We start from the raw sequence: 20,458 nt of genomic DNA on the forward strand, positions 1-20,458 counted from the left end.
GCGTGTAATTGCACACATGTGCGCGCCCTTGCAGCATGCCCACGCGCTTGCACGCGTGCTTGCGTGCACTTGAACACGCCTGGGCACGTTTGCACACACGCAAACGGGCACGTGCTTGCATAGACTTGCGCGGGCGTGCGCACACACGGGCACGTGCTTGCGACACACATGCACATGCTTGCACAAGCACCCCCGTGCTCATGCACGCTTGTATGCACCTGTGCACGCGTGGCAGCGTGCTGGGGAAGCCGGGCACCCCCGGCCCAGCTGCAGCTCTGGGACTAATTAATTAACAACCACGCCAAGCGTTAAAGCTGCTCCGTGTAATTACAGGTTTCTCGGGGTGGTGCGGGGTGCAGGAAGGAGGTGGCTCTCTCCCCCTATGTGGGGCAGCCCCAAGGGGGCATCTGGGGTCCGTCGAAGTGAAAAATGCAGCGAAGCGGCAAAATTGTCCCTTTGGAGCCTTTTCTGTGTATTTAAATGCCACTCTAAGGCGGTGGCTGGTGGCGAAGAGCGGGGCGTTAACTCTGGAACCTACTGATGGCCGCAGGGGTGAAGTCAGGAGGCTGCTCAGCCCCGTGATGGAGGGTGATGGAGGGTGCCGGGGGTGCGGGCGGGGTGAGGGGGGCGGAGGCCGGCGGATGCTGGGGCTGGGGGCTGGGGGTCGGGCCGGCAGGGGGCAGCAGTGGGCGGAGCCGGGGCCCCCCGCGCCGCTGGCAGCCTCCGCTCCTGATTGGCCGCCGCTCCCTCATTATGCTAATGTCGTGCGTCTCGCCGGGGCCGGCAGGTGACGTCACCAGCCCGCTGGCGGCCGCGCGCGCGGGCGGGGAGGAGGAGGAGGGGGAGGAGGGGGAGGGGGGCGGCCGGGAGCGGGGAGGCCCGGGCCGAGCCGAGCGGTGCCGAGCCGTGCCGAGCGGTGCCGGAGCGGGGCGGGGCGGGGCGGGGCGGGGCGGCGGGCGCCTCCCGCAGCGGCGGCGGCGGCGGCGGCGGAGCGGGCCATGGCCGCGGCGGGCAGCGGCGTGGCGGCGGCGGCGGCGGAGGCGGGGGCGGCGTTCAGCACCGCGAACAGCGGCCGGGTGAACGGGCTGAGCCGCCCGCCCGGCGCCATCGCCATGAAGGATCACGACGCCATCAAGCTCTTCGTGGGGCAGATCCCGCGGAACCTGGAGGAGAGCGACCTCAAGCCTCTCTTCGAGGAGTTCGGCCGCATCTACGAGCTCACCGTCCTCAAGGATCGCTTCACCGGCATGCACAAAGGTACGGGGGGCCCGAGCAGGCGCGGCGGCCCGGGGTGGGACGCCCCGGGGGGATGCTCCTCAGGTGGGACGCCCTGAGGTGGGGCACCCGGGTGTGGAGCACCCCTGAGGTGGGGAACCCCCGAGGTGGGACACCCTGAGGTAGGGGTACCCCTCAGGTGGGACTCCCTGAGATGGGGGCCCCCGTGATCTGGAAGTAGCCCTGAGGTGGGGCACCCTGGTATGGGGCACCTCTGAGGTGGGGGTACCCCTGAGGTGGGGCACCCCTGAAGTGGAGGTACCCCGGAGTTGGGGGCGCTCCTGAGGTGGAGGTAGCCCTGAGCTGGGGGCATCCTTGAGGTGGAGCACCCTGAAGTGAAGGTACCCCTGATGTGGGGCACCCTGGTATGGGGCACCTCTGAGGTGGGGGTACCCCTAAGGTGGAGGTGGCCCTGAGGTGGGGGCACCCTTGAGGTGGAGCACTCTGAGGTGGGGCACCCTGGTATGGGTCACCCTGGTACGGTCATGGGTCACCCTGGTATGGGGCACCCCTCATCTGGGGGCACCCCTGAGGTAAAGGTACCCCTCAGGTGGGGGCACCCTGATGTGAGGCGTCCTGGTATGCAGCCCCCTTAAGACAGGGGTACCCCTGAAGGAGAGGCATCCATCTAAGGTGGAGTTACCTCTGGGATGGGGACACCTGCTTGAGATGGGGGCACCCATCCGGGGTTAGGGTGCTGACCTGGGGCTGGGAGCTGCCGCCTGGCTTGGGGGCACCCCTGGCGTCAGAGCACCCCACGGCTGGGAGCACCCCAATGGTGTTTAGGGCACCTGCCTGGCGTTGGAGCACCCCCGTGTGAGTTGTGGGCACCCCTGGGATGGAGCCGCCCGCCTGGGATACAGGCACCCACTGCGGACGGGGGCACCCACCCGCCCACAGACCAGGCACCCCGGCACAGGGTGCGGAGCACCCGGCACCCCGAGCAGTGGCGCGCCGAGGGTCTCACGCGTGCAGCGCCAGGGTCTTCATGGAACCCCCCGCCCCTGAGCCGGGGGTCTGTGGTGCCGGAGCAGGCTCAGGGCAGCCCGAGTGTCACCTGGATGGGATCTCACGCGCCCCCGTGCCATGGGCAGCGCCCACATCGCCGGGACTTTCTAAGAAGCCAAAACTTGGCGCTTGTGGATGCCGCCGTGTCGGTGCCCTTTGGCCGTGGGGCAGCCACCCAGACTACATCGATCTTGGCACCGTGGCCACCAAAATGTCTCCAGGCACCTCCAAAGCTGCTTGCGTGCCCCCAGCAATGGGATTTGCACCTTACCGGGCCCCCTCGGCTCTTCCTCCAGCGTGAGCTTCAACTGCTGCGGCCCAGACGTGTGATTTAATTGTGGACGCTCCTCTAATTTGAGTGGCATCCTTCCTCCTGGCCAGCCTCCGGAGCGGGATCGCTCCCACTCCAGCCCTCCGAACTTCTCCAGAACGCCTGGGCACTGTCGACATTGTTGCCTGCAGGGGAAAAGGGTAAAAAAAACCAGAAAAAAAAGAGCCAAGAGGAGGAAGCCAACATGATTACGGATGGTAAACACTGGAAATGGCACCAGGACTGACGTGAGCTGCTGCGCTGACCTCCCCTTTCCACCCACAGTGGGATAATATTTAACTGGGGGGGATCTCTCCTTGCTCCCTGCGAGGTCAGATGTCCCCAACACCCTGAGGTGGGTGCAGGACCCCAGCCCTCGGTGTCCCTCTGCCCCGCTGCCACGCTCCCTCTCCTCCCAGGCATGCTGATTGTACTTATTAAGAGTTATTAATACTTAATCAGCTGGCGGATTTAATTGTGCCAATATTAAAAATGCATCAATGTCAATTTTATTCATTAAATATTTACTTTGTTGAAGGGAAACTGTTTTGCTGCTGTTTTAATATCACTTTCAGATGTTTTTGGATGTGACCCCAGCAAATTGGGGGGGAGCCCTCAGGGAGGGAGTGGCGTGGCGGTGGCACGGGGACCTGGGATGCTCCCTCGGGAACAGGAGAGATGGAGGGGAGAGGACCAGACCCCGTCCCCGGGGCTCACTCCTTGCCGCCAGCTCCGGGCAAGCAAGTGGCTTGGCAGCGTGAGTCAGCGTGGGAAAACCTCACCCCAGGCGGATTCCCGATTCCCGAAGCGCCGCGGTGTCAGAGGAGCCAGAGTGCCTTGGCCACGCGAGTCTCATCCTGAGGAGGATGCTCGGGGCCGGGAGAAGCGTGGCAGCAAGCCGGGATGCTTGGCCTCGACGCCTGGAGATTTGCTTCCCAGAGGGCTTCAGCTGCAGCTTTCCCTGGAGCCAGGGGCTGGAGCGCTGCTGCCCGCACGCTGCCAGACTCGCTGCCTGCTCTTGCCTTGCTCCTTCATCCCGCTGCTCTTTTGCACCGAGATATCCCACCCTGTTTTGGGGCTGAACTCTGGCCCCGCTGGCGGCGGTGCCCACCTGGGTGCCAGGGTGCTGGATGTCAGAGTGCCGGGGTGCTGGGTGCCGGGGTGCTGAGACACCCCGGTGCCACGTTAGCCGTGCTGCCAGCTCTCTGCGTGCCCAGGGCTTTGTGGCGCTGCCGGGCCAGACACTGACCCCGTCTCCCCGTCTCCGCAGGCTGTGCCTTCCTCACCTACTGCGCCCGCGACTCGGCCCTGAAGGCGCAGAGCGCCCTGCACGAGCAGAAGACGCTGCCGGGGGTAAGTGACCCTGGGGGGGTCGGGGTGAGCTGGGGTGGGGGATGCTGACACCTACCCAGGGCGTTGGTGCGGGAGCCGCTTCCAGCGGCCGCAAACCGAGGCATCGATTTTCCTGCTGCCCGCGTGCTGTTGCGCTTTCTGTGGGCTCCGACCTCCCGAGCTTAACAAAGTGAAAATAAATATTTAATTATTCACCTAAATAAAAATCAATAGGGCCGCTGGTTGGCTGGGGAAAGTGCCGGGGCCCGTAAATATCAATCCCTGCCTCGGGTGCGTGGAGCTGACAGAGGGGGACGAGGTTCACGGGGACGTGGCTTCCTGAGCTGCTCTCTCACTGGCGGTGCTGTGCATCAGTAGGTTTAAGAGTGAACAGCCCACTTTGGCAGCCTAAAGGAGGTGTGGGGTCAGGCCACACACCCCTGTGTGTACACACGCGTGTGCGAGGTGTATGGCTGCTGTAGCTGCTCACTTCTCACCCTGCGGCCGGGCACGGGGCGAGCACAGGGGTGCACGTGTGAGCACATGTTTGCACATGGGCCTGCGGGCACGTGCCCCTTCTTGTACACACGTCTGTGCACACCCCCTGTGCAGGTGTGCACGCAGTGGGTTGTGGGTGTGCGTCTGCCAGGGCGTTTGGCTGCGTGTGCACCCCCTGTGCTTGTGCTCACCCCTCCAGGTGATATCACACCCTCCTGGGCCGTGCACACCCCTTTGTGCTTTTACACACCCTCCTGTAGCTGTGCACACCCCCTATAGCTGTGCTCACACCCCCCAGAGCTTTGCTCAGCCCCTAGAGCTGCTCACACCTCCTATAGCGACGCACACCCCTATAGCTGTTCTCACACCCCTATAGCTGCTCACTCCTCCTATAGCTGCTCACTCCTATAGCTGCTCACAAACCGTGTAGCTGCTCATACCTACTATAGCTGTTCTCACACCTCTATATTTGTTCTCACACCCCTATAGCTGTTCTGAAAACCCTATAGCTGTTTTCTCATCCCTATAGCTGCTCACACCCCCGTAGATGTGCTCACCCGCACTATGGCTGTTCTCACACCCCCTATAGCTGTGCCACTGCTTATAGCTGCTCACACCCTTATAGGTGTGTTCACACCCCTATAGCTGTGCTCACACCCCTATAGCTGTGCTCACACCCCCTATAGCTGTGCTCACACCCCCTATAGCTGTGCTCACACCCCCTATGGCTCTTCTCACAACCCCTGTAACTGCTCACACCCCCTATAGCTGCTCACAACCCCTATAGCTGTTCTCACCCTCCCTATGGCTGCACACACCTCTATAGCTGCTCACACCCTTATAGGTGTACTCACACCCCTATAGCTGTGCTCACATCCCTATAGATGTGCTCACACCCCCTATAGCTGTGCTTACACTCCCTATGGCTGTTCTCACACCCCCTGTAGCTGCTCACACCCCCCCCTATGGCTGTTCTCACCCTCCCTGTGGCTGTTCTCACCCCTCTATAGCTGCTCACACCCCTAAAGCTGTGCTTACACTCCCATAGCTGTTCTCACACCCCCATAGATGTGCTCACATACCTATAGATGCTCACACTCCCTATAGCTGTTCTCACCCTCCCTATGGCTGTTTTCACCCCCCTATAGCTGTGCTTACACTCCCTATAGCTGTTCTCATACCCCTATAGCTGCTCACACCCCTACAGCTGTTCTCACACCCCTATAGCTGCTCACACCCCTATGGCTGTGCTCACACCCCTATGGCTGTGCTCACACCCCTATGGCTGCTCACACCCCTATAGCTGTTCTCACCCCTATAGCTGTTCTCACACCCCTATAGCTGTTCTCACACCCCTATGGCTGCTCACACCCCTATAGCTGTGCTCACACCCCTATGGCTGCTCACACCCCTATAGCTGTGCTCACACCCCTATGGCTGTGCTCACACCCCTATGGCTGCTCACACCCCTATGGCTGTGCTCACACCCCTATAGCTGTGCTCACACCCCTATGGCTGCTCACACCCCTATAGCTGTGCTCACACCCCTATGGCTGCTCACACCCCTATGGCTGTGCTCACACCCCTATATTTGTGCTCACACCCCTATATTTGTGCTCACACCCCTATGGCTGTGCTCACACCCCTATGGCTGTGCTCACACCCCTATATTTGTGCTCACACCCCTATAGCTGTGCTCACACCCCTATATTTGTGCTCACACCCCTATAGCTCCGCTCCCCCCCCCCCCCGCCTCCGCGCCCCCGGGTCCCCCTACCCCGGCCAGGCCCCGCCCCCGGCGCGGCGCGCGGGCGTGTCCCGGCGCGTGGGGGCGTGCCTCCCCGCAGCCCCGCCCCTCGGCTCGGCCCGGCCCGGCTCGGCCCGGCTCGGCGGGGCTGCGGCCGCCCCTCCCCCCGCCCCGCCTCCCGCGCTCCGCTGCGCGAGCCGAGCCGCGCCGAGCCGCGCCGGGCCGGACCGAGCCCCGCCGCCTCGGGTGGAGCCGGGTCGGGCCGGCCCAAGCCGAGCCGCGCCGAGCCCCGCCGGGCCGGGCCGGGCCATGCAGCTGCCGCAGGTGCCGGCTCCCGGGCCGCGGCCGCCCGTGCTGTGGGTGCCCGCCGGGTCCAAGATCCTCTGCATCGAGGTAGGGCCCCGCCTTTGTCTGCCGCGGCCCGGCCCGGCCCGGCCCGGCCCGGCGCGGGAGCCTCTGCCTGCGCTGGGGCGCCCGCACCCGCGGGGTGGGGGGTGCCTGCACCCGGGGGGGGCTGCGCGCAGGGCCGGAGGTAGCGGAGGGGTGGGGATGTGTCAGCTCCCAGGGCTGCGGGGGGTGTTGGTGGGGGGGTGTATCTGCACCCCGGAGGAATCGGGGGGGTGTTGGTGAGGGGGGTGTATCTGCGCCCAGGGATGGGGCTGGGCGGTGTTGGTGAGGAGGGTGTATCTGCACCCCGGAGGGATGGGGGGGTGTTGGTGAGGTGGGTGTATCTGCACGCCGGAGGAACGGGGGGTGGGGGTGGCTTGGAGGGTGTATCTGCACCCAGGGATGCTGTGTGTGAGTGAGGGTGTTGGTGAGGAGGGTGTATCTGCACCCAGGAACGGGGCTGGGGGGGTGTTGGTGAGCACGGTGTATCTGCGCCCAGGGGTGGGGAGGGAAGGGTGTTGGTGAGGAGGGTGTATTTGCACACAGGCGGAATGGGGAGTGTGAATGTCTGTGTTGGTGAGGAGGGTGCGTCTGCACCTCTGGATGGGGTGTGCGAGTGGGGGTGTCGGTGAGGAGGATGTATCTGCACCCAGGGATGGGGTGCCTGTGTTGGCAGGGCGGTTGTTGGTGATGAGGGTGTATTTGCACGCAGGGATGGGGGTTGCTAGTGTGTGTGTGTTGACAAGAAGGGTGTATCTGCATCTAGGGCTGGAGAGGGTGTTGGCAGGGGGGGTGTTGGTGAAGAGGGTGTATCTGCACGCAGGGATGCTGTGCGTGAGCGTGGGTGTTGGTGAGGAGCGTGTATCTGCACCCAGGAATGGTGTGTGGTGCTGGGGTTGTTGATGAGGGGGTGTATTTGCCAGCAGGGATGGAGTGTGTGCATTGCCTGTGTTGGTGAAGAGGGTGTATCTGCACCCAGGGATGGGCTTGTGTGTTTGTGTGTTGGCTGGAGAGTGTATTTCTCCACCCTGGGTTGTGTGTATGAGTGTGTGTGTTGGTGTTGTGTGTTTGGTTGCAGGTGTGCAAGGAGATGTGCTGGGGGGGTTGTACCCCCAGATGGTGCAGGGGTTTGTGTGTGCATTGGTGGGGTTACAGTTTTGCCCCTGGGGTGTGCACAAGTGGGTGCTGGTGGGTGTGCAAGCATGTGTGTGTGTGTAAGCAGGTGCTAAGAGTGTCTTTGCGCCCAGCGATTGTGCGTGTGGTGATGGGGTGTGGATGTACGTGGGCCTGGGGGGTGGCAGTGGTGGGTGTGTGAGCATGTGCACGTGCGTGTGTGCACACACCAGGTGTGAGCAGGGAGTGCGTGTGTGCGTATGGGTGTTGCATGGGCGTCGTGGGTGCCCGCTGGGGGAGCTGGCTGGGTGTGCGCAGGGCTCAGGCGTGGGGTGGGTGGTTGTGAGGCTGGGGTGTGGGTGCTGCTTGTGCCCATCTGGGGTGGTGCCCAGCACTGAGGGTCCGTGTGCCTGCAGAGGGGTCCCGCCGGGGGTCCTGCTGCCACCGTGGGGAAACTGAGGCAAGGGGTGTTGTGTCCCTGCCCAGCTGTGCACCCCGGGATGTGTGCGCCTGCGGGTGTGTGGGACCCACAGCTGCGGGGAGCGTGCTGTGGGTGTCGTGTGGGTGTGCGGCTGTGGGTGGGTGCTCATGTGCTTGGGGTGTGCGGGTGTACCCGGGGCTGGGTTGGGGTGGGTGTGTGGCTGCACGTGGGTGTGCAGTCATGCTGGGACGGATGTATGGTTGTGCGTGGGTGCAAGCGTGCGGCTGTGTGGGGGGGTTGCTGAGGCAAGCGTGTAGCTGTGGGTGGGTGGATGTGCACGGAGGATGCTGTCTGTGGGTCTGCGGTTGTGCTCAGAGGGGTGCGGGAGTGGGAGTGCAGCTGGAGGGGATGCACGGTTGTGCGGGGGGGTATGCTAGGATGGTCGTGCACCTGGGCAGGGTTGTGTGACTGTCCCCAGGTGGGCTGTGTCCCCTCGCTGTGAGGTCATCCCCAGGGTGTTCTCACAACGGCAGGGTGTTCCTTTGATGCCTGTACCCGAGTGCCTGTCTCCGTGTTCCGGGTGTTGGCTGCCTGGGGGGCCCCAGGGTGACGTGGGCACCAGGCTCCTACAGGCGCCAGCTGCTTCAGCGTCACCCAACGCCTCCATCTCGGCTCATTCGGATGTGTGGTGGCCTGCCAGATCCTCCGGCTGTGGGGTGCGAGGAGGAGGAGGAGAAGGAGGAGGAGGGTGACACTGAGGAAGGAGCGAGGACCAGAAGTGACCCTGTCTCACGGGGCAGGTCCCACAGCAGGGATTCACCATGGGCTGGCTCTCCCTGGTGCCCAGGCTGTTGGGGGTCTCTGAATTTGGGTGGGTGACAATGCCCAAGGGCTCAGACGGTTGTTTAGCAACCAGTGGTGACCCCCTCGGGCTGTGGAACGCTGGTGGTTTGGCCATTGGGTGCTGTAGCTGGAGCTCTGCGGGGCACCCACAGGTGACGGGAGTGGTGGGTGCTGGGACACCCCAGACAGGGTCTTTGGTGACCCTGGGTGTGTCAGCGTGTTCTCGGGGTGTGCGAGGATGGGGGGAAGATGGGGGGGAGTTGGGGGGACGGCTGGGTGCATGTGGGGGTGCTGTGGGGTGGAGGGATGGGTGCTATGGGGGTGGAAAGGTGAGTGATAGGAAGATGGGGGATAGATGGGCAGGTGTAAGTGTGCTGGGGGGGGGGTTGAGGGTGGATATATGGGTGTTGGGGATATGGATGGGAGCTGTGGGGATGGACGGGTGTTATGGGATGGGTGTTGGGGGATGGATGGGTGAAGGAATTGATGGGTGAATCCTGGGGAGTGATGGGTGTTTGTGTGCATCAGGGATGGGTGTTGGTGTCAGGAGCCGGGGGAGATGGCTGGGTGGTTGGTTGGGTGTCAGGGGATGGCTAGAGGGCTGTTGGGCAGCAGCGGGTGGCTGGGTGGGCATGGTGCAGGGGTGCTGTGGGGACAGACGGACAGATGGGCGCTGGTCAGCCAGGCGCAGGGCGAGGTCTGGGTGCTTAAGCCATCCACCAGTGCCACCGAGGACCCCGAGGTGGGCATGGGGCGATGCCAGGGGTGCCAAAACCCCCTTCTGGGGGTGTCCAGAGGCCGGGGTGGTTTTTCCCTGGCGCGGTGCGGCAGCCCTGGGGTAGGTTAGCTGGTCCCTGAGGCCTGACATTTATAAACATCAGCCGCTCCCGGAGAATCAATACAGTTTAATAACCGGCGAGCGGAGACGGGAGACACATCAAAATGACACTCTGCGGCTCCGTAAATGTTATTCTAAATCATACTCGCTGGGTTTATTACATTAAGCATACAGCAGCGGGCATGGGAAATTTATTCCATCAAAGGCCATTGCGCTGGTAAATGGGACTGGTGGGTCAGTGGAGGGGGGGCTGCCCCCCCACCCCCCAAAAATGGGCTTTTCCCCTCCTGGACTTGGCAGGGATCTGGGGGATGAGGGGGTGTTGGTCCCACGGCTCTCTGTGCTGCCACAGGGTTTGGAGTGAGCCAGATCCTGCCCCAGTGTTTGGCTTCGGGTGGGTGTTCGGGGGACCAGTGACAGGATGGGTGACACGAGGGCAGCCGGGGTGGCTCTGTGTCCCTTGGTGCCACCCCATGGCTTCTGGGGACCCGGTCCCCTCCCTGGAGCATCCCCAGCTCAGCGCTGACATTTCTCCTCGCGTTTCCCTGGAGACGAGGCGGTTGCTGTGGAAACCTCCCTCCTCTTCTTCCTTTAACCATCCTCTTCCTCACCCTGAGGCAGGGAGGGGGGTAAGGGGAGGGGGGGCCTGCTGCTGCCCCCACCCAGCCCCTAAATTTGGTGACCCCCTCCAGGGGTGGGGGTACACAGCCGCGTGGGTGCTACAGCAGCACGCGTGTGTGTGTGCCCGAGCCGTGTATGTGTGCGCGCACACCTGCCCCGTCATGCGTGACATCCCGCCGTTGCCGTGACGACCCCATCGAGCACATGGCTCCGGCTCTGCAGCATCGCGGGGGAAGCACGCTTGTTGCTGTGGAAACGGCCGTAATTGTAGCATTTTTCTGCTAAAAGAGGGGAAAAAGGAGGGGGAGAGAGGAGGAGAAATGGCTCTGTGGGGCAGCGGGCCAGGGACGTGTGCGCTGTCCCAATGTGTCGCGCTGCACACGCATGTCATGCTTGCGGGTACACGCAGCAGCGACGCATGAGAGGAAGCTGAAATTGGGTGAGAATTGGGGAAAGGAGAGCGGTGGCGGTGCTGCCGAAGGGGCCAGGGCCGGCCGGGCGCTGCCGCCGCCTCTGCAGTCCTTTGCAGTCGAGGAAAGCGGGCAGGCGGCCAAGGCTGGCACCGGCGGCCCGGCGGGCGCCTGCGGCACCGGGTACCTGTCCCCAGGGCCGTAGCATCGCTCCCCGCCTGTGGCATCCCCAGTTCAGCATGGCCACGAGCCCCAGCGCTGTTCTTACAGGTCCCTCCCCTGCTCCCAGCCCCCCGTGCCAGGCTGTGGCCAAATCCTGCTGTTCCCCATGGAAAGGGTTGGGGGGGGGCACGGCACCGCTTCTGACTGCCCGTTCCCACTTGTGTGTTGCAGATGAACCGCCCCATCCAGGTGAAGCCGGCCGACAGTGAGGGCCGAGGAGGTAGGTCCCCCCTTCCCCAGCTGCTCGGTGTGGGCAGGGGGGGCGCAGGGCCACCGGGGGGTGATGTGGGACACGGTGGCATCACGGGGGCTGCCGCCAGGAGGTTTGTTTGCAGAGAAGCCCGCGAAGGGAGCTGCCTTTGCCCGTGGCATCCCAACCCGAGCGCAGAACAGAGGCGATCTCGGCTCTCCCTGCCTGGGCACCTGGGGGGACTGTCCTGATGTCGTGTCGAGAATGTCCTGACATCGTGCTGAGGACATCCTGATGTCGTACCACGAGTGCCCCGACATCGTCCCAGGCAGGGTGCCAGCCAGCCACTCTCCAACAACCCCTTCGTTTGTCAAGCAATCTAATTACCTGCCCTCAGCTGCCCGTGGGGAGCCCGGTAGAGTCGGGGTGTAGGAGTCGGCCACGCATGGCCCAAGCCTCTCTTGAACAGAAACTGCCACCCCCCCACCCCCCCAAAATCTCCATGGGCATTTTCAGCTGCAGCATTTCCAGGCTGAGTTGGTAATTTGGGCAAAATGACAAGAACTGGATTAGAACCCTCCGACGTTCCTGGTGCTGCGACCAAGCGCTGTGCACACTGGGCCCCCCGGGATGGTCTCATGGGGCTGCGTGCCCTCGGCAGGGCAGCTGGGGTAGATAACCCCCCGTTCAAAACATGGTATTAAACGTGCCGCAAGCTGGTCCCGGCACGTCCCAAAGGAACCCGCCAAATAAATTACCCACTTACCAAGCGTAATTGGTGAAGGATTAAAAATCGATGCGCAAGCTCAGGCGCCCGGCTCCGGCCCCCTGGCCCAGGAGGCGATGCTGGGCCGACAAGCCCACTGCCCCGGCCGCATTCGCTGGGAGATGGTTTATGTTTAACTAGACAACACACAAGCCCTATTCCCTTAACTAATTTTCTTGGTACCTTAACAGACAGAGCATTAATCGTCTCCTGCCATTATTTATTTATTTCCCCAGCAACGCTCTTGACAGGGCACCTTATTTTCTTTGTCAAATGCCATTAGCGCGCGGCGGGAGCGCGCGGCCGCGCAAGACAGATGCTGGTAATAATAATGAAATTCTCATTATTTACTCTCCCTTCTCTCGTGTTTGGGTTATTTATGTCCCCTGGGCATGGCCGGAGGCTGTGGGTTATTCTGCGAGTCAATTGTACGCAGGCAGTCGCCGCTGTTTTGCGGGCTCTTTGTTTCCCAGCCACATCCCACATCTGTGCCAGGGGAGCCGGCTCCTCCATCCCTGGGAAAAGCCCAAGCCCCCGTCCCTGGAGTGGGAACCCTTCCCGGCTTCACCCCTCAGCAGTTTCACTGCAGGAGAGATTTTACCACCCCGAGCATTTTGTAGGATGGAAGTGATAAACGCTGTGTCTTCGCCACTGGCTCGGCATTGCTCCCTCCCCAGGCTCCGGTGTTACCTGGCTCTTTCCCCAGCCCCCCCGCACGTTGTTTGCAAACCATGGATGAGGGGATGGGACGGTGAGTGACATCCTGCTCTCCGACAGGCTTGGTTTTGTTTTTAGAAGACAGGAAGCTCTTTGTGGGCATGCTGGGGAAGCAGCAGAGCGAGGATGACGTCCGGCGCCTCTTCGAACCCTTTGGCCAGATTGAGGAGTGCACTATCCTCCGAGGGCCTGATGGAGCCAGCAAAGGTGGGCGTGGGGAGCTGGGTGAGCACCCTGTGGGCTGCCAGCACCCAGGGAGGGCGGGAGCCGCCGACCAGACCACACTGGGTCCCGCAGCAGCCAATCTAACCTGTCCCGTGTCCCCTCTCTGCCGTTAGGTTGTGCCTTTGTGAAGTACGGCAGCCACGCCGAGGCGCAGGCTGCCATCAACAGCCTCCACGGCAGCCAAACCATGCCGGTAAGTGCCAGGCTCTCGCCCTGCCCCGTTCGACCCCATGCTGCCTGCGTAATCCAATCACCAGCTAATTTGATCCTCTCTTTAATTGGATCAAAATCCTACAGACTGGCAATTTGTTGGCCGGATCGCCCCAAGGTTCATCCTTGCCTGGGCGCTGAGCCCCGGGGGTGCGCGCGCAGGGCTAAATCCCTCCACGCTGGAGAAAGGGGCTGTTTAATTAACGCCGAAGGTCAAAACTGTGAACGAGGAGAGGAAAAAGGAAACGGAGGTCAGGGAGCTGCCGCCAGGGAGCAAAACCAGCTATAATTAAACCTCGCATCGATCGCTGGTTGCTGCTGCCAAGCCGGGCAGCATCCCTGGGGCCGAGGACGCGGCGGCTGCTGCAAGCAGCCTGGAGCGGGAAGACATTTCAGGGGCGTTGCCGGAGTCCCACCATCAACCCCATCTTTCCCCCGCCCCAGGGCGCCTCGTCCAGCCTGGTGGTGAAGTTTGCAGACACGGACAAGGAGAGGACCCTGCGGCGGATGCATCAGATGGCGGGGCAGCTGGGCATCTTCAATCCCATGACCATCCAGTTCGGCGCCTACGGGGCCTATACGCAAGCGGTAGGAGCTTGGCACCGGCTGGGACCTGGGGGTTTTGGGGGAACCCCATGGGACGGGGGGGCTGATGTCCCCTCTGAAAGCGATGTTTGATTGTCTCAGGGCCAGTGGGTGTGGATGACTGTCAGGGTCGGTGTATCCCCATTTTGGGGCACAACAGAGGGCTTCACCCCACCGGGTGAGAGTGCCATGGCTGTAGGGTGCAGCGGACCTTTTTTAGAGTCACCCAGACCTCCTCCTGTCCCCGGGTCCGGCAGTGGGTGGCATTTATCCCTCCGAGCCTTTGTGCGTAGGTGCAAAGGGAGGATGCTAATTTATTCTCCCCCGCTCCCCACTTCTCTCTGCCTCTCTCGTGCTTTCCCCTTTTCCCCCCTTTCTTTCCTTAAGATCATGCAGCAGCAGGCAGCCCTGATGGCGGCTGCGCAGGGGACCTGCCTGAACCCCATGGCCGCCATCGCCGCCGCCCAGATGCAGCAAATGGCCGCCTTCAATGTCAGCGGGCTGGTGGCCGCTCCCCTCACCCCCTCTTCAGGTACGACACCCCCCCTTCCGTTTGCCCCCCATCCTGCTCAGCAAGCTCTGGGGGGTGGGGGGGGGCTGCTGGTGTTGACACCTCCCTCTCGCAGGTACAAGCACCCCCCCTGGCATCAGCACGGCGCCCGTGCCCAGCATCGCCACTCCGATCGGGGTCAACGGCTTCAGCCCGCTGCCACCGCAGACCAACGGGCAGCCCACCTCAGAGACCATCTACACCAACGGCATCCACCCCTACCCAGGTAAGGACCCTCCTCGCGGCCCGCCGGGGGCTCCACCACAGCCCCCAGGGTGGGGGGCGCGTGCTCAGCTCACGCAGCCAGCGCCGGGGGTGCTCCCCACCCCAGGTGGGTGACCCAGCTCTGCGCCCATCCCCGCCAAAACCCCCACTCCGGTGGCATCGCCACCTGGGCAAGCAGGACGATGCTCTCGGCTCCCACAAAACTTTAGAGACCTGGATAGATCGGATCAGTGGCCAACGTTAACGGGATGAGCTTCAACAAGGCCAAGTGCCAGGTCCTGCCCTTGGGCCACAACAATCCCCTGCGTGGCTACAGGCTCGGGGAGGGGTGGCTGGAGCTGTCTGGGAGAGAAGGATCTGGGGGTTCTAATGGACAAGCAGCTGAACAGGAGCCAGCAGTGTGCCCGGGTGGCCAAGGAAGCCAACGGCATCCTGACTTGTGTCAGCACTAGTGTGGCCAGCAGGAGCAGGGAGGTGACAGTCCCCCTGTGCTCTGCACTGGTGAGGCCACACCTGGAGGGTTGTGTCCGGGTTTGGGCACCTCAACACGAGAGAGATCTCGAGGGGCTGGAGCGAGGGCAGAGGAGGGCAACGAGGCTGGGGAAGGGCTGGAGAGTAAATCCTGTGAGGAGGCAGTGAAGGAGCTGGGAGAGTTCAGTGTGAGGAGGAGGAGGCTGAGGGGAGAGAGACCTCATCACTCTGCAGCTCCCTGACAGGACATTGCAGAGAGGCTGGGGCTGGGCTCTGCTCCCAGGGAATTGGTGACAGAGCAAGAGGGAACGGCTGGAAACTGCATCAGGGGAGGGTCAGGCTGGGCATGAGGAGAAAATGTTTCCCAGCAAGAGTGGTCAGAGAGTGGAACAGGCTGCCCAGGGAGGGGGGAGTCCCCATCCCTGGGGGGTTTCAGGGCCGTTGGGACGAGCTGTGGGGGATGCGGGGTAGGGGAGAACTTTGTAGACTCGGGCTGAGGGTTGGACTCGGTGATCCCGAGGGGCTTTTCCAACCTGAATGGTTCTGGGATTCTGTGAGAAATGGCAGGAAGCAGCCCTGCCCCTCCACAGCGGCGCTCGGCCGAGAGCCCTCTCACATGGGAGCTGCTCGTCCCTGGGTTTCTCTTGCTTATTCTCCCTTCTCCCTTCTTTTCTCTTCCCAGCTCAAAGCCCCACGGTGGCAGATCCCCTCCAGCAAGCCTACGCAGGCATGCAGCACTATGCAGGTCTCGACCTTTGCTTTGCACTTCTTCCCTCTCTCCCCTCCTTGCTCCTCACCTTTATTTTTGGGGGGTTCTCATCACCTTGGGGTTGAACCACAGGCCTGGGGCAGCGTGCTTGGGCATGGATTACTGTGGTGAGCATGGGGTGCCGTGCCCTGGAAGGAGCTCTGGGGCGCCGGTGGGGTTGGGACCGATGCAAAGCACCATCCCCTCATCCCCAGCAGCACGGATGTGCCTCTGACACACTCCTCCCTGCAGGTTATGGATGGAGAAAGTGAGTTTTAATGCCCATGGGGCTGAGATAACTCCATGGGGGAGAGCTAGGAGAGGGAGCAAGGTTTGGGCAGCGATGGAGAGCCGGCTCCATGCCGGATCCTGCCAACACGCCAGCCTGCTCGTAGATGGCCACAGAGGTACCAAGACATCCCAAATCCGTGGATGTTCATCGTGTGGCTGAATCTGATGGCCAAGGAGATGGGCAGCAGAGAGAAGGGACTCAAAGCAGCCTGTGGAAGTGTGTCAAACCTGGCAGTCATTTAATTAGGGCCACTAACAGCAATTTTCAGATTTTCGATGGAAAATCAAGTTTTGGACCCTGAATTGTTGGCTTTTTTTCAACCAAAAGCTCTGGCTTTCCTCAACCTTGAGGCCATATTACTGCTGCCACCAACATTCCTCCTGGGAGAGCCGTTCCCACATCCCTGGCATGCCGGGCAGCCAGAGCCGTGTGTGCAGGGTGGGAAGGGCAGAGCCAGCAGCGCTGGGGCAGGAGAGGCACCTCCATCAAGGGTGGCACTGGGGGACATCTCTGTCCCCAGCCCTTCCCAGGGCTGGAGTGGCTGTGGGGGGTCTCAGCGCCGCGTTTCTCTCTTCCAGCAGCGTATCCCACTGCCTACGCTCCCATCAGCCAAGCCTTTCCCCAGCAAGCACCCATCATCCCGCAGCAGCAGCGAGAAGGTGAGGGGTTGGGGGGGGCCCTCCGCCATGGGGCCTGTGGCTCCTTGCTCCACCCCACCCCCCATACCCCCCCCGGGGTGACCCCTGCCTCGCAGCTGACGTGTGGCTGTCCTTTGTGTGTCACTCAGGTCCTGAAGGCTGTAACCTGTTTATTTATCACCTGCCCCAGGAGTTCGGGGATGCAGAGCTCACGCAGATGTTCTTGCCTTTTGGCAATGTCATCTCTGCCAAAGTCTTTGTGGACCGTGCCACCAACCAGAGTAAATGCTTTGGTGAGTCCCAGTGGGCAGCTCTCCCCAGCACCCCAGCTCAGGGGCCTGGCTCTCCCCAGCACCCCAGCTCAGGGGTACGTTTCTCCCTGACACCCCATTTTGGGAGTCTGGTTCTCCGCAACACTCCAGCTCAGGGGTCTGGCTCAGGCAGCACCACCAAGTGACCAAAGCCTCACGATGGCAGGAAGAGCACATCTGTCTGTCCTGGGGACAAAGGGCAGTTTTTTCTCCCGTACTGTGCCAGGACAGAAGGACATACCCTGCTGCTGTCCCCTCTTACGCTGTCACTGTGTCCTCAGCCCCGTGCAGCCGCCCTGTGCCTGCCAGGGCCACCGCTCGCCACTGCCACGACTGCTCTGCTCACGTGGCTGGATGCCATCGCTGCCACCAGCACGCTTTGGTCTGCCGACGTGTCACCACAGTGTCCCTGTAGCTTGTGTCACCCTGGTGTCCCCATAGACCCTGTCACCCCAGTGTCTTCAGAGGCCCCATCACCTCAGTGTCTTTGCAGACCCTGTCACCCCAGTGTCCCCACAAATCCCATCCCCTTACTGTGCCCAGAGATCATTCCAGTGTCCCTGTGGCCCCTCTTACTCCAGTGTCCCTGCAGACCCGGGTGTCCCCAAAGATGCCATCAGCCCATTACCCAGTGCCCTGCGCTGTGGGGCTGTGCTGTCGCCCCACCATCCTCCTCTCCCAGCCCCACCACCTGGGGCTCCACCTGAGGCTGCTTGTAGGAGCATCCCACGGGATTTCCACACCTCGGTTGAAGTAAAGCAGCGACCTGTGATGTTTACGGTGACAAACTCCTCTGTCACCTCGTCCCTCGCCCCCAGGTTTCGTCAGTTTTGACAATCCGACGAGCGCTCAGGCAGCCATTCAGGCCATGAACGGCTTCCAGATCGGCATGAAGAGGCTAAAAGTCCAGCTAAAGCGGCCGAAAGATGCCAACAGACCCTACTGACCCCTGCTCACCCTGGCCCTGTGGAGAGGTATGGGGGGGCCGAGGGGGGGCCTGGCCCTGCCGCACTCGCCTGCGATGCCCCAGGGGAGCTGCCAGTGGGGATTGGCTCACCTAAAGCATCGCAGGTGCCGTGTTTTCCCCAGAAATGTCAAGGGGGGGCGGGGGGGGGCTGTGCACCTAGGACCATCTGGGTGTGTGTTTCAGACTAGGATTTGGGTCCCTCTGTCCGTCCCTCTCTCCGTCTGTCCTTCCTGTGTCCCCCCGGACATGGGCTGACGGCCCCTTCGCTGTTTTGCAGGTTGGGCGTCCCGTGGTGTCTGACGACTTTCCCCTTCCCCCAGTGCAGTATCCAAACCCGTAACTCTTTCTTTGCAACACATCCCGGAGGAGGAGGAAGAGGATGAAGAAGAGGAGGAGGAGGTGGAGAAAGCGGCAAAGAAGAGAACCATTCTGGTCATAACTTTTCTTTCCTTTTTTGATTTTTTTTTTTTTCTCCCAAGCCGTTCTTGTTTGTTACTTAACGGGAACAAAAGAATGAGGAAGGCCAGGAAGGAGGAGAGCGATGCGGCACCGGGGCTGAGATTCGCTGCCGGCCGGCCGCCGGGACTCACCAAATCCCTCACCGAGTGAAAGGGCGACGGCCCTGGGCAGCTGGGATATGATCTACCTTTGGTTTTTGTTTTGTTTTGTTTTGTTTTTTTTAAAGCACTCATTTGCTGCTACCGATTTCCCAGGAGAAACGAGGAAAAGAGGCTCCAAATGGATTCTTAAACCAAAGCCGGTGGGACGGGACCAGCCTCGGGCGCTTCACCTGGAGGATGCTTGTTTGGAAAAGAGAAAAACGGCGAGATTTGCTTTTTCCCCACATCAGGGAAAAAAAAAAAAAAAAAGGATCAAAGGATGTTGGACTTATAGAAGATATATATAAATAAGTATATATATATATATATCCCATGGAGCAGGGCGGCGGGACACGCGCTTCCCCCTGCTTGTCACTGGCACAGGGACATAAGATTACTTGTTTCAGAGTCATATCATTCCTTAGAGTTTAGGGACCAAAGGACTATTGCTTTTTTTAAATATATCTATAAATAAATTAATTTAAAAAAAACCAAAACACACAAAAAAACAAAAAACAGGAAAGAAGAAGAAAAAACAAACAACCAGAAATTAAGAAGGTTGAGAAAACCTCGGGCGTTAAGAGCTGCGAGCATTTCCTGGAGGGCTCAGTTTCAGGGGGCCGCTTGGCAGGGCTCAAGGGCTTGGTTTCAGGGGCTGATTCGTTACTGGGAATGGGGGGGTGCAGGGGAGGGGTTTGAGGGGGCTGCGGTGGCTCCCCCAGCCCCACGCCTCAGGCAGGAGCCAGTGGCGGGGGGGGTCCAGCTGGTTGAAAGAGCCCCTCGGTTGCCTCTGGGAGAGGACAAAGTGATGCGGTTCTTTGCGTTTTCGGTTGGGTTTTGGGGATTTTGGTTTTTTTTTTTTCAGCCAAAAAAAAAAAAAAAAAAAAAAAGAAAAATGTGAGGTTTCGGCAGAAACAAAGCGAAGCGAAATAAACTTATTTTGTCAAAATCGTCACCTTGGTTGGTTCTTTGGAGCAATCCCTGCCGCGTCCCACCACCCACATTCCCCTGAGCCGCTGCCACTGGGGACCCCTCTGTGACCTGCTTGACTCTGTCAGGGCCGAAGCATCCGCTGGTTTGGTGACGCCGGGAAAGGGGCGTGGGCCTCTCTTTTTATTTGCTTTTTTATTTTTTCCCCCAGGAATTACCATTTTCTGGAGGAATTCACCCCGGCTGCGGAGGGGAGCGGGGCAGGACCTGGCCCCAGCGATGGGGGGATCTTCTGGCAGATGTTGGCGTGTCCCCCGGGCTGTCCCCTCATGGCCAGTCCTGCAGGCGTGCAGGGTGGGGACTGGGAGAAAGTGGCCTGATTTATTTTTTTAAGGAAGGGGAAAAAGACCCAAAACCCACAAATTTAAGCAAAAAAAAAAAAAAAAAAGGGGGGTGGGCAGCAGGGCAGGTGGTGAGGGAACAGCCAGCTGCGCTGTGTCCCCCCCTGCCTGGGTTCGGGTGGCCTTTGGGGACACTGAGCAGCCAGGGTGGGATGAGTGGTGGCGGGCAGGTGTCGGGGTCCCTCTGTCATGGGGACACTGCAGAGGTGACGCTGAGAGTGCACCCACTGGTGTGACAAGCTCGTCAGGTCTCAGCCAGTGACTGTACCTAAACCAAGATATTTGAGAGTTGATTCCTACTTTTTTTTTTATATAATCCTGGTTGAAACCAACACCCATGTCTCTGGTGGGGTGGCAAAGGTCTGGAGTGGGGTATTTATGATTTTAAATCCTTCAGACCCTTGAACCCCTGGCAAGGGACCCCTGTGTCCCCACAGGACTGGCTGGTGTCCCTGGGGGCCTCCGGGCTGCTGTATCTTAAGGGCTGGTGTGTCATGGCCATGGCCTTGTGCTGCTGCGACTGACGCAGAGAGCCCGGGGACTGCAGGGAGCCTCGGTACCCCGGTACCTCTGCCAGCCCCCCGCCACCTCCTGGGGGTCCCCGCGCT

The 20,458-nt window shown here is 61.2% G+C and overlaps 1 protein-coding gene across 9 annotated transcripts; it reads left to right on the forward strand.

Annotated features, from left to right (window-relative positions):
- The first annotated feature begins 987 nt into the window (after positions 1-987).
- Positions 988-19,392, forward strand: CELF6 (CUGBP Elav-like family member 6). 9 transcript variants are annotated; one of them, XM_074917593.1, is made up of 13 exons: positions 988-1,257; positions 3,864-3,946; positions 11,197-11,245; positions 12,759-12,905; positions 13,037-13,116; positions 13,578-13,721; positions 14,106-14,250; positions 14,345-14,494; positions 15,647-15,709; positions 16,583-16,663; positions 16,792-16,935; positions 17,772-17,927; positions 18,198-19,392. In XM_074917593.1, exons 1-12 carry the CDS (start codon positions 999-1,001, stop codon positions 17,897-17,899), a joined length of 1,473 nt encoding a protein of 490 aa, XP_074773694.1. In that variant the 5' UTR covers positions 988-998; the 3' UTR covers positions 17,900-17,927; positions 18,198-19,392. The 9 variants fall into 9 exon arrangements, with proteins under 9 accessions (XP_074773694.1, XP_074773695.1, XP_074773697.1 ...); XM_074917594.1 differs by having other exon boundaries at positions 16,586-16,663; XM_074917596.1 differs by having other exon boundaries at positions 14,115-14,250.
- Positions 19,393-20,458: the final 1,066 nt, after the last annotated feature.

Source organism: Athene noctua, chromosome 13 (genome assembly GCF_965140245.1).
Source record: "Athene noctua chromosome 13, bAthNoc1.hap1.1, whole genome shotgun sequence".
Lineage (NCBI taxonomy): Eukaryota > Metazoa > Chordata > Aves > Strigiformes > Strigidae > Athene > Athene noctua.

Bases quoted from the DNA above. Each gene is read 5' to 3' on its own strand.
- CELF6 (XM_074917593.1), top strand. From the start codon at position 999: ATGGCCGCGGCGGGCAGCGGCGTGGCGGCGGCGGCGGCGGAGGCGGGG. The intron at 11,246-12,758 runs GTAGGTCCCCCC...GCTCTCCGACAG, and splicing joins CGACAGTGAGGGCCGAGGAG to GCTTGGTTTTGTTTTTAGAA. The intron at 13,117-13,577 runs GTAAGTGCCAGG...CCCCCGCCCCAG, and splicing joins ACGGCAGCCAAACCATGCCG to GGCGCCTCGTCCAGCCTGGT.